This window comes from Pseudophryne corroboree, chromosome 6 (assembly GCF_028390025.1).
Source record: "Pseudophryne corroboree isolate aPseCor3 chromosome 6, aPseCor3.hap2, whole genome shotgun sequence".
Lineage (NCBI taxonomy): Eukaryota > Metazoa > Chordata > Amphibia > Anura > Myobatrachidae > Pseudophryne > Pseudophryne corroboree.
In genome coordinates this window covers 535,516,106-535,528,930 of record NC_086449.1, presented here as the reverse complement: position 1 = coordinate 535,528,930, position 12,825 = coordinate 535,516,106, and the positions used below count along the sequence as shown (strand labels likewise).

At 46.5% G+C, this 12,825-nt stretch overlaps 1 protein-coding gene across 3 annotated transcripts in view; it reads right to left on the bottom strand.

Annotated features, from left to right (window-relative positions):
- Nucleotides 1-11,305, bottom strand: part of EEA1 (early endosome antigen 1) — a 328,705-nt gene extending 317,400 nt beyond the window's left edge. The window contains exon 1 of one of the 3 annotated variants that reach the window (XM_063927628.1): nucleotides 10,982-11,305. In XM_063927628.1, the coding sequence (XP_063783698.1) occupies nucleotides 10,982-11,005 (24 nt within the window). In that variant the 5' untranslated portion in view covers nucleotides 11,006-11,305. The remainder of the gene's footprint in view (nucleotides 1-10,981) is intronic. The other 2 variants (XM_063927626.1, XM_063927625.1) reach the window with 2 other exon arrangements.
- Between the last annotated feature and the right edge of the window lie 1,520 nt (nucleotides 11,306-12,825).

Below are 12,825 nucleotides of genomic sequence, written 5' to 3'. Positions count from 1 at the left end.
CTGTGTGCGACAGAGTATGAATCTGTGTACAAAGCACAGAGGAACTTGGCGGGAAAAAATAGGATTTTACTTACCGGTAAATCTATTTCTCGTAGTCCGTAGAGGATGCTGGGGACTCCGTAAGGACCATGGGGAATAGACGGGCTCCGCAGGAGATAGGGCACTTTAAGAAAGCTTTGGATTCTGGGTGTGCACTGGCTCCTCCCTCTATGTCCCTCCTCCAGACCTCAGTTAGAGAAACTGTGCCCAGAGGATATGAACAGTACGAGGAAAGGATTTATGTAACCTAAGGGCGAGATTCATACCAGCCACACCGTATAACCTGTGATAAACTACCCAGTTAACAGTATGAACAAGTAACAGCCTCGGTTCAAGACCGACCAACTATAACATAACCCTTATGTAAGCAATAACTATATACAAGTCTTGCAGAAGAAGTCCGCACTTGGGACGGGCGCCCAGCATCCACTACGGACTACGAGAAATAGATTTACCGGTAAGTAAAATCCTATTTTCTCTAACGTCCTAGAGGATGCTGGGGACTCCGTAAGGACCATGGGGATTATACCAAAGCTCCCAAACGGGTGGGAGAGTGGGGATGACTCTGCAGCACCGATTGAGTAAACAGGAGGTCCTCCTCAGCCAGGGTACCAAACTTATAGAACTTTGCAAAGGTGTTTGACCCCGACCAAGTAGCAGCTCGGTACAGTTGTAGTGCCGAGACACCTCGGGCAGCCGCCCAAGAAGAGCCCACCTTCCTAGTGGAATGGGCCTTAACCGATTTAGGCAATGGCAATCCTGCCGTAGAATGCGCCTGCTGAATCGTGTTACAGATCCAGCGAGCAATAGTCTGCTTTGAAGCAGGAGCGCCAACCAGGCACGACAATAGGTTGGTTCATATGAAAAGATGAGACCACCTTGGGCAGAAATTGAGGACGAGTCCTCAACTCTGCCCTATCCACGTGAAAAATCAGGTATGGGCTTTTATATGATAAAGCCGCTAATTCCGAAACACGCCTTGCAGAAGCTAAGGCCAACAACATGACCACTTTCCAAGTGAGGTATTTCAACTCCACTGTTTTGAGTGGTTCAAACCAAGGTGACTTGAGGAAACTTAATACCACGTTAATATCCCACGGCGCCACCGGAGGTACAAAGGGAGACTGAATATGCAGCACTCCCTTCACAAAAGTCTGTACTTCAGGAAGAGAAGCCAATTCTCTTTGAAAGAAAATGGATAAGGCCGAAATTTGGACCTTTATGGACCCTAATTTTAGGCCCAAATTCACTCCCGTTTGAAGGAAGTGAATGTGAGACAGCCCAAATGGAACTCCTCCATAGGAGCAGCTCTGGCCTCACACCAAGAAACATATTTCCGCCATATACGGTGATAATGTTTCGATGTCACATCCTTCCTAGCCTTGATCAGGGTAAGAATGACCTCCTCCGGAATCCCTTTTTCAGCTAGGATCCGGCGTTCAACCGCCATGCAGTCAAACGCAGCCGCTGTAAGTCTTGGAACAGACAGGGCCCCTGCTGCAGCAGGTCCTGCCTTAGAGGAAGAGGCCACGGATCTTCTGTGAGCAACTCTTGCAGATCCGGATACCAAGTCCTCCTTGACCAATCTGGAACAATGAGAATTGTTCTGACCCTTCTTAGTCTTATTAATCTCAACACCTTGGGTTTGAGAGGCAGAGGAGGAAACACATAGACCGATCTGAACACCCATGGTGTCACCAGAGCGTCTACCGCTACCGCCTGAGGGTCTCTTGACCTGGCGCAACACCTCTTTAGCTTTTTGTTGAGACGGGACGCCATCATGTCTATTTGAGGCAATCCCCACCGATCCACCATCTGTGTGAAGACTTCTTGATGAAGTCCCCACTCTCCCGGATGCAGGTCGTGCCTGCTGAGGAAGTCCGCCTCCCCGTTGTCCACCCCCGGGATGACCACTGCTGATAGTGCGCTTACATGGCCTTCCGCCCAGCGCAGAATCCTGGTCGCCTCTGCCATGGCCACTCTGCTCCTTGTGCCGCCTTGGCGGTTTACATGAGCCACTGCCGTGATATTGGCCGACTGAATCAGAACCGGTTTGTTCTGAAGCCACTCCTCCGCCTGGCGTAGGGCGTTGTAAATGGCCCTTAACTCCAGGACATTGATGTGGAGACAAGTCTCTAGGCTTGACCAGAGACCTTGGAAATTTCTTCCCAGTGCGACAGCCCCCCAACCTCGGAGGCTCGCGTCCGTGGTCACCAGGATCCAGTCCTGAATGCCGAACCTGCGACCCTCTAGGAGGTGAGCGCTGTGCATCCACCACAGAAGAGATACCCTGGCCCTGGGAGACAGGGTGATCTGTTTCTGCATATGTAGATGGGACCCGGACCATTTGTCCAACAGGTCCCATTGGAAAGTCCTCGCATGGAACCTGCCGAAGGGGATGGCCTCGTATGAAGCCACCATCTTCCCCAGAACCTTTGTGCAATGATGCACCGAAACCTTTTTTGGCTTTAAAAGGTTCCTGACCAGGGCTATGAGCTCCTGAGCCTTCTGCACCGGAAGAAAAACTCTTTTTTGGTCTGTGTCTAGAATCAGGCCCAAAAAGGTCAGACGCGTTGCAGGTACTAGCTGGGATTTCGGTAAATTGAGAATCCAGCCTTGCATCTGCAACGTCTTCACGGACAGAGACACGCTGTCCAGCAACTTCTCCCGAGATCTCGCCTTTATAAGGAGATCGTCCAAGTACGGGATAATTGTGACTCCCTGCTTGCGCAGGAGCACCATCATTTCCGCCATTACCTTGGTGAAAATTCTCGGGGCCGTGGAAAGCCCAAACGGCAACGTCTGAAATTGGTAGTGACAATCCTGTACTACAAATCTCAGAAACACCTGGTGAGGGGGGAAAATCGGAACATGAAGGTATGCATCCTTTATGTCCAGGGACACCATCCAATCCCCTCCCTCCAGGCTGGCGATGACCATTCTGAGCGATTCCATTTTGAACTTGAACCTCTTCAAGTACAGGTTCAGGGATTTTAGATTTAGAATGGGTCTGACCGAACCGTCCGGTTTCGGTACCACAAACAGGGATGAATAATAACCCTCTCCTTGCTGGAGATGAGGAACCTTGATTATCACCTGTTGAATGTACAATTTGTGAATTGCCGCTAACACTAGCTCCCTCTCTGACGGGGAAGCCGGCAGAGCCGATTTGAAAAACCGCCGAGGGGGCATGTCTTCGAATTCCAGTCTGTATCCCTGGGAAACAATCTCTATTGCCCAGGGATCCACCTGTGATTGAACCCAGACGTGGCTGAAAAGACGAAGACGTGCCCCCACTTGATCTGACCCCCCCCCCCCCCCCCCCCCCTGGAAAGCCCCAGCGTCATGCGGAAGTAGGGGTGGACTTCTGCTCCTGGGAACTAGCTGAGTGCAGCTTTTTTCCCTTGCCTTTACCTCTGGCAATGAAGGACGATCCTCGTACCTTATTGTTTTTATTGGAACGAAAGGACTGCATTTGATGTGGTACCTTCTTAGAATGCTGCGGGGGAACATAAGGTAAAAAATTCGATTTACCGGCTGTAGCAGTAGAGACTAGGTCCGAGAGGCCTTCTCCAAACAACTCCTCCCCCTTGTAAGGCAATGACTCCATATGCCGCTTTGAGTCGGCGTCTCCCGTCCACTGTCGGGTCCACAAGAGCCGCCTAGCAGAAATAGACATAGAGTTTATTCTAGAGCTTAGTAAACAAATGTCTCTCTGAGCATCCCTCATATACAAGGCAGCATCTCTGATATGCTCCATGGTCATTAGAATGGTATCCCTATCTAAGGTGTCCATCTCCGTAGATAAGGAGTCTGCCCATGCCACGACAGCACTACAAACCCAGGCCGACGCCATGGCCGGCCTAACTATAGTTCCTGAATGTGTGTAAATGTGCTTCATGGTAATTTCCTGCTTGCGATCAGCAGGATCCTTGAGGGAAGCAGTATCCGGAGAAGGCAGTGCCACCTTCTTGGATAAGCGTGTTAGCGCCTTGTCTACTTTAGGCGCAGATTCCCATCGTATCCGATCCTTCTGTGGAAAAGGATACGCCATGAGAATCCTTTTGGGAACATGGAGTCTCCTATCCGGAGATTCCCAAGCCTTTTCGCATAATTCGCTTAGCTCAAATGAGGACTGAAACGTGACCTCAGGCTTTTTCCTTTTATACATGTGAACCCTCGTGTCAGGGACAGGGGGTTCCTCCGTGATATGCAAAACCTCTTTTATGGCAATAATCATGTACCGAATACCTTTTGCCACCTTCGGCTGTAATTTTGCATCCTCAGTCGACACTAGAGTCAGTATCTGTGTCCGTATCTGTGTCAGCGACCTGGGATATGGGGCGCTTTTGAGACCCTGAAGGTCCTGGCACCACAGGGACAGGCACAGACTGGCTACCTGACTGATCCCTAGCTTCAGCCTTGTCTAATCTTTTATGCAGGAGATTTACATTTGCATTCAAGACATTCAGCATATCCACCCAGTCCGGTGTCGGCGTTGCCGACGGCGACCTGACATTCAAGCACTCCCCCTCCACATTAAGCGAGCCTTCCTCGTCAAACATGTCGACACACACGTACCGACACACTGCACACACCCAGGGAAACTTTTTCTGAAGACAGTATCCCCTGAAAGGCCCTTTGGAGAGACAGAGAGAGAGTATGCCAGCACACACCCCAGCGCAACAACCTGGAGACCAACACAGAATGCTTTTCCCCAGCAGCGCTGTATTATACTTTATTCCGCCAATTATGTGCCCCCCCCCCCCCTCTCTCTCTTTTTAAACTCCCTTCACCGTGTGTAAGCATGGGAGAGTCCGGGGAGCTTCCTCTCAGCGTTCTGTGGAGAGAGAAATGGCGGTGGTGGTGAGTGCTGAGGGAGAAGCCCCGCCCCCTCGGCGGCGGGCTTCTGTCCCGCTCAAAATCTGGTAAAATGGCGGGGGCTCAATTATATACATGTGCAGTGCCCAGCTGTACATGTTTATACCTATTTGCCATCTAAGAGGTGTTATTATTGCTGCCCAGGGCGCCCCCCCCCTGCGCCCTGCACCCATACAGTGACCGGAGTGTGTGAGGTGATGTGGAGCAATGACGCACAGCTGCAGTGCTGTGCGTTACCTCTGTGAAGCTGAAGGCTTCTGCCGCCTGAGACGTCTTCTTGCTTCTGTTCTTCTGGCTCTCTGAGAACGGCGGCGTGGCTCCGTGGGTGGACGCCCAGGACGAACCTGTGTTCACCCCCTCTGAAGCTAATGGTGTCCAGTAGCCGAGGAAGCAGATCCCATCAGTTAAGTAGGTCTGTCCCTCTCTCCTCAGTCTCTCGATGCAGGGAGCCTGTTGCCAGCAGTGCTCCCTGTGAAAAAGTAAAAATCCATACAAAAATGCTTTCTGTAGCAAAGAACTCAAGAGAGCTCCCTGCAGTGCTCCCTTCATCCTCTGGGCACAGTGTAAAACTGAGGTCTGGAGGAGGGACATAGAGGGAGGAGCCAGTGCACACCCAGAATCCAAAGCTTTCTTAAAGTGCCCTATCTCCTGCGGAGCCCGTCTATTCCCCATGGTCCTTATGGAGTCCCCAGTATCCTCTAGGACGTTCGAGAAAAAGCTGCAAATGGGTCCAGATTAATTTGGTTTTGGGAGAAATTGTGCCAGAAATATTGGTCTACTAATTTACGTAGACAGAACGGCATGTGTAGAAGAAGACTAGACTCTATTATAGGCAAATCTTCAACCTCCCTCAGTTTATTCTTGGTGTCTGTGTTCTTCAGATGGGTTCGGTATGTGTTACCGAATGACGGCAGGGGGCGAGCGCAACAAAGCCCCTTGCGGGCTCGGTGGCGTGCTACACTCGCCACAGGTTCTATTCTCCCTCTATAGGTGTCATGGACACCCACAGAGGAGTAATCTCCTACCCCGCTGGTATACCAGAATCGGTATGGTGCCCCCGTCAGGATCCCAGCGAGCAGTATGCTAACCGCATACCCTTCAGACTCCCCACATACATATGCATGGAAAGAGAGTCTCTCAGTGGTATAATTGCAATCAAGACGCACATTCAAGCAAGAAAAATGCAAAAAAGATGAAAGACGACATTTAGTGCAAGCAGAGTCACACGGGGCCTGCCGCACCGAGAAAAGCTGTTTGGCATACAGCTGTGTCCTCATACACTATTTCCAAAGTATAGGACTTTTTCAAATTTAGCTGTAACAGGTATAAATTACTTCTATATGAAAGATAATTTGAGTTTTAGGTTTAGTGGCCCTTTAGGTATTCTAAACCCATTGTTTATTATTCCTGACTCGTGCTATAATACAAGACCGATAGACTCATACACTGATGATCTAATTCCAACTCAAAGAAGTGCAATTTGATTTTGCAATAGAAATAGGATGAAATGTCTTGCTAAATTAAAGGTTGGTCAGAGTTCAGCAGCCAGTCAGCACATGAAATCATGAATACTATATACCTGAATCCAGAACTATCCAAAGTCCACATGTTAGTCATACAACACAGGGCAGCCAACAGGTGTGGTTCTTCTGTGGTGACTGATCACTGCAGATAGAATGCACCCTGGGAACAGGGGACAGAATCTTGGGCCTTATTCAGGGTTGCTAGCAAACCAAAAGAGTACAGGAATGGGCAAAACCATGTTGCACTGCAGGTGGGGCAGATATAACATTTGCAGAGAGAGTTAGATTTGGGTGGGTTATATTGTTTCTGCGCAGGGTAAATACTGGCTGCTTTATTTTTACACTGCAATTTAGATTTCAGTTAGAACACACCCCAGCCAAATCTAAGTTTCTCTACACGTTGTGTAGTGCAACATGGTTTTGCCCATCAGTGTACTTTTTTGGTTTGACAACTACTCTGTATAACCCCCTTTGTCCATAATTAAATCTATATCACAAAGCAGAATTCCTATTTCTACACGAGTCTAGATCAGTTGTGTTCAAACTTTCTTGAAACACAGCGCCCAGTGTTTGGGAGCAAATGGTCGATTGTCATTTGCTTTCATCCATTACCAGATCTTTATTCCAACCAGCCAGACCAGGCAGATGATTTTATAGTGTATGCCCAGCTTTAGGTTCAGGTATGTGGTTGTTTACAGTTGTGCTTCTGATTGTACACGTTTTATGATTAGCAGCCACTAGCACTGGTTTTCCCTATCACTTTGACCATAATTTCATATGGGCCTGGACCATCAATCCAATGTACTCCTGCAAGAGCTTCGTGGAACCCCAGGGTGCTTAGGCACACAGGGGCAGGTGTATTAAGCATGGAGAAGTGATAAAGAAGTAATAAGTGGAAGGTGATAACGCACCAACCAATCAGCTCCTATCTATCACACTTCTCCAGGCTTAATACATATGCCTCACAGTTTGGGAACCACTGGTCTAGATATTTGCCCAGGGACAGGATTTACTTTTATTTTACATTTCTATACACATCTGACAAAGCATATTGCCATGGGTTACTCTGCAGAGCCATGATTTTCTATATTTACATGAAAGAGAAGACAGGTTTTTATTCACTATAATGTAGTGTAAGATATGCATATCTGCATTATTATTATTATTATTATCATCATCATTATCTAGTGTTGTACACTTCACATAAGGATTTAACTATTGATTCAGTACAGTTAAAGTGTCTTTCACAATCAACCATTTTTGATATGCAAAGCATGTACAGTAAGAGTGTCAAAAACCTGGAAGAAATCGGAAACAAAGTAACAAGGATAGCAGTACTGAGAACGGAAATAGTGTAGATGTCCAATATATTCCTTGTGGAGAATGTAATGTAACAACCAGGACAAGGAACATGCTGGGAACAGACAAGCTCATTAGCAGGCACGTCAGGATGGCCAGGCTTGAAACTATACACTGCATCATTCAGGAGATCAAACAAAGATTCACTTCTGCCGATTTGGAAGAACAAATAATAAATACTGTTTTTAGTTCTTATGAAAGACCAGTTGTCTATATGTTATATTTTTTTTGTTACAAGGCCTCCTAAGCATGCTCCCAACAGCCCACCTCACTACCCCCACTTGCTTGTACCCAGCTGTTGGGTTCCCCCACAGACCCTCCCCTCACTGATACAAGACGCCAACAGCTGGGCCTGCAGTGTTGACAGTATGACATAACATGAGACTGCTGACAGTTGTGGGAAATCCATCCTCCCCATGCTATTCACACAGTTAGGTGAACTCTTAAAAAAGATCAGAATGTCTCCTGTCCATTTAGCACAGAGCTCACTATACAGAGCTTGAATCTGCCAACCAGTTCTCAGTTAATGCTGACAACGCTCTCCTCTTTTTGCTATTTGTACTGGCAGAGGCAACCGCAATGTGGTGACTGGAGGTAGATCACTGAAAGGTATCCACACCATAAGGGACAAATGTTTCTCAGCACCCTAGGCAGAACTTCAGCCTACTGCCCCCAACCACCAACGATACCCACTTCCCAGCCTCTCAGGTCAAAGCACAGAGGTGACATCTTATAAGTTCCACAGCTGCCTGCATCATTAAATCCAAGCTAATTTTGTAACAGGCAAACTCAATGGCGCCACCAGATCTCGGCTGCCCGAAGCTGCCTAATGGTGGAGCTGACACTGACTCCAATGCAGCTTTACAGAGTTCAGTGTGACCTCACACAGTGTGAAGCAATAGATTCCATAACCCATTGTGTAAGATTAGCTGTAATTACAATCAAATACAGTAAAATCAGCTGCACACCATGCCGTCACTTGCAGACACTAGCTCATTCCTGCCTTAAGGTGGTGAGATGTGCTCTTTGAGTGACGTCGCCTAGTGTGTTCCCTTCCCTGCCAGGGCGGTCGGCGGCAGTGTGTACACACTGAGTGATATGACAACCATATCGCTCAGTGACGTAATCCTGTGGCTGGGCCGTGCATGCAGCTTTTGGACGTTAACGACACGCGGGGCCGTGCATCGCTCGCCAGCATACACACTGGCCAATATAGTAAAGGATGTAGCTCAGGAAGGACAAAATGAGTGACGTTGTTTAGTATTATCGCCTAGGGTGTATGCACCTTTAATGTCATTTTTGTAATACTTTTTAAAAATGTCTGAAGTGTTATTCTTTTATTAAACATTTCTATTTTAACTTATTACTGACCTTAAGGTTAATGTGTGCCCTTCTGAATTTTAAAGGATCACTGAAATGTTTTAGGTTGCTTGTCACAGATATAAATGTAACCACACATGGATAAAGCCAATCTCAAAACTGGCTACCGAACAATGAAAGGCAATGCTTTTAAAAGTGTGCTGTGGCAGATAAAAACCATTTGTCTTTCAAAGAATATGGGGGGTTGGGGGGAAAACGACACTCAATTATTTGCAATGTGTCGCTTGGCTGTGAACATGTTGGTTATGGCATACCCTCCAACTGTACCTTGTTGGCAGGTACAGTACCTTTTTTTATGGTGTGTACCGATTTTTGGCTCTCCAAACTTCCATTGAAAGTATAGGAAAAGGGGCATGGCCACGCCACATTACCCGTGGCCATGACCCCTTTTCGAACTTGTACCGATTTTTATGTGTAAATTGTTGGAGGGTATGTTATGGCACCCTCGGCATCGCAAATTGACTAAGCACCTCTATGGGGTGTGAGGCAAAACTTTTGAAGACGATGTAATGTGCTGTTTAGGAATGGTATTGCCCTCACACTGTGCCTTGTACTTGTGTCTATATTTCATAAATGATCAACCGCACAGTACCACACTACTTACTGTAGTGTTATTCCCAGCAGGTGCTGCTACTGTATATGCTGAGGAGAGAAAGTAAAATAAAGCTATACGCACATTTTAATTAGTAAATATGATTAGGACTGAGTTTAGTACCGATATGCCAGCTAAGCAAATACATTTGTGATACATTTCGATGCCCAGGGGCATGAGCATGCCTGCAAAGTGTACTTACATTATAGAACCCATGGTTTATGTCCAATAAACAGTCACGACCTCATACAGTAGAACAGCAAGGCAATTGTATTTACCACAACATTTCTGAAGTGTCGACAGTGTGTTTTTACTGGGAATCTATCCCTAATGCTAATGTAGACAATCAATGTTGACATTTTCCAGGTGTACACATTTATGATGTCGACACTGTAATCATGTCAGCAGCATGACTGTCTACCTTCTAGTGTCAACATTATGAATGGCGACACTGTGACGGCATTCCTGTACGGCCTCTAAAACAATCTTGATCTGCATCCAAATATTATCACATACAGTATTGGAATATCAGGCTGTATAATAACATTCCTTATTCATAGCTAATTGATAGTATGTGCTTTGTCATCTGATAGAAGTGATTTTCACACATAATCAAATTCCTGCTAATAATATGTGAATAATAAGGGAGCTCTGATAGCCACACTGTTTATAGGGGAAACATGTACTATAAGGAATAATGAACACACCTCTTTCAATTATTATGGCTATTAAAAGTCACCACAGAGATGAAGGGCCAGTATAAAACCAGTCATGAATGCCACAGATCTTACAACCACCTACCAATGTACTGTAAATGTGGTGCATTGCCCCGTAGTAACAATCCAGGGCTCAGTTAGTGGCAAAAAAGATATCTATTAAATAGGATCTAGTATTGCACAATATGTATCACAACCTATAAGTGCGTGCTCTGCATGCATGAAGAGCAGACACAATCCACCACACACATCACTCAGGGGGGACAGCTGGGCCTACACTGCCCCATCATGTAGCTCTCACTGAGGCCGGGGCAGCCTGCAAGCCCATCGTGTGACCACAACACAAAGAGGCAAGAGAAGCCCCAACACACCCTCCTGCACACACCCGGAGCGGGCGGCTGTACACACCCTATACTACCGGGCACACTGCCCGCACACACACACCCAGGCAGTGTCATTCATCATGTGTGCTGCTGCTGCCGGCCTCTCACCAGCTGCAGGATCCTCCGGAACATGTCTGTGGCCGAACTCTGCGTGCGCACTGCGGAGACTGAAGCTGCTGCTGCGGGCGGCTGGATCACAGGCCTCTCTCTTGCGCTGCTCAACACTGGGCCGCAGCAGCTGGCACCGGCGGCACAGGCAGAGGGAGCAGTAATATCTTTTCTTCTCGATCATTCAAACCAACGACAATGTTTACACTCCAGAGCCGCTCCTCTGTCACAGCCTGAGCCCGGGCCCTCTGGTGCCACCTAGCACAGACCTCCCATATTTACAGTATGTCCTGTTTGACATAGACCTTGAACAATCTGCTCACAGTTATTTCTTGTACACAAAATTACTTGAAAGATCTGTTCTTGCTAGATTTTTGTTCAAGTTGAGAACATGGGGCCCCATGGGTTAGCAGGACTAAGCTGCTGCAGAACATCATTACCATACCCTCCAACATGACCCGCCCCACTAGGTACAAAATGCTCTGTTTCTGGACTTCCCTCTTAATTTATTATTGCCATCACCTGTGAAGAAACAGCTTTCTTATCATTTAACTAGTTCAACACAGGTGATGGAAATCATAAGTTAAGAGGGAAGTCCAGAAGCAGAGCATTTTGTACCTAGTGGGGCGGGTCATGTTGGAGGGTCTGCATTACACTTGCTCCGAACATTAAAAGTGTACCCTCACAGGCCCACTCTGCTTGCCATGCTTCAGGCACAGTGGTCAGCTCTGCTCTGCTTTGCTTGCCACTGTTCCCAGTATGTTTGGGGTGCCCTGCACTCCAGACGTGAACCCATAGAACGTTAAGGACTTGCCCGATGAGGTGAACTGGATGATGGCGAGCAGGTCCATAACTTTGGCCAAATTTATGCTACCAAATCTCTTATATCAGGGCTGGCCAAACCGGTCCTCGAGATCTACCAACAGTGCATGTTTTCCAGGCCTCCTGGAGATCTGTAGAATTGTCAGTTAGGAATGAATGCAGCACATCTTAATTAGTAATGACTACACCTGCGCACCAGCTAGGTAGTCTGGAAAATGTGAACTGTTGGTAGATCTCGAGGACCGGTTTGGCCAGCCCTGTCTTATATGATATTTAGTTGTAATATATATATAGGTTGAGTATCCCATATCCAAATATTCCGAAATACGGAATATTCCGAAATACAGACTTTTTTGAGTGAGAGTCAGAAAGTGAAACCTTTGTTTTTTGATGGCTCAATGTACACAAACTTTGTTTAATATACAAAGTTATTAATAATATTGTATTAAATGACCTTCAGGCTGTGTGTATAAGGTGTATATGAAACATAAATGAAATGTGTGAATGTACACACACTTTGTTTAATGCACAAAGTTATAAAAAATATTGGCTAAAATTACCTTCAGGCTGTGTGTTTAGGGTGTATATGTAACATAAATGCATTCTGTGCTTAGATTTAGGTCCCATCATCATAAGATCTCATTATGGTATCTAATTATTCCAAAATACGGAAAAATCCGATATCCAAAATTAGTGATGTGCACCGGACATTTTATGGGTTTTGTGTTTTGGTTTTGGATTCGGTTCCGCGGCCGTGTTTTGGATTCGGACGCGTTTTGGCAAAACCTCCCTGAAAATTTTTTGTCGGATTCGGGTGTGTTTTGGATTCGGGTGTTTTTTTACAAAAAAACCTCAAAAACAGCTTAAATCATAGAATTTGGGGGTCATTTTTATCCCTTAGTATTATTAACCTTAATAACCATAATTTACACTCATTTTCAGTCTATTCTGAACACCTCACAATATTATTTTTAGTCCTAAAATTTGCACCGAGGTCGCTGGATGGCTAAGCTAAGCGACAC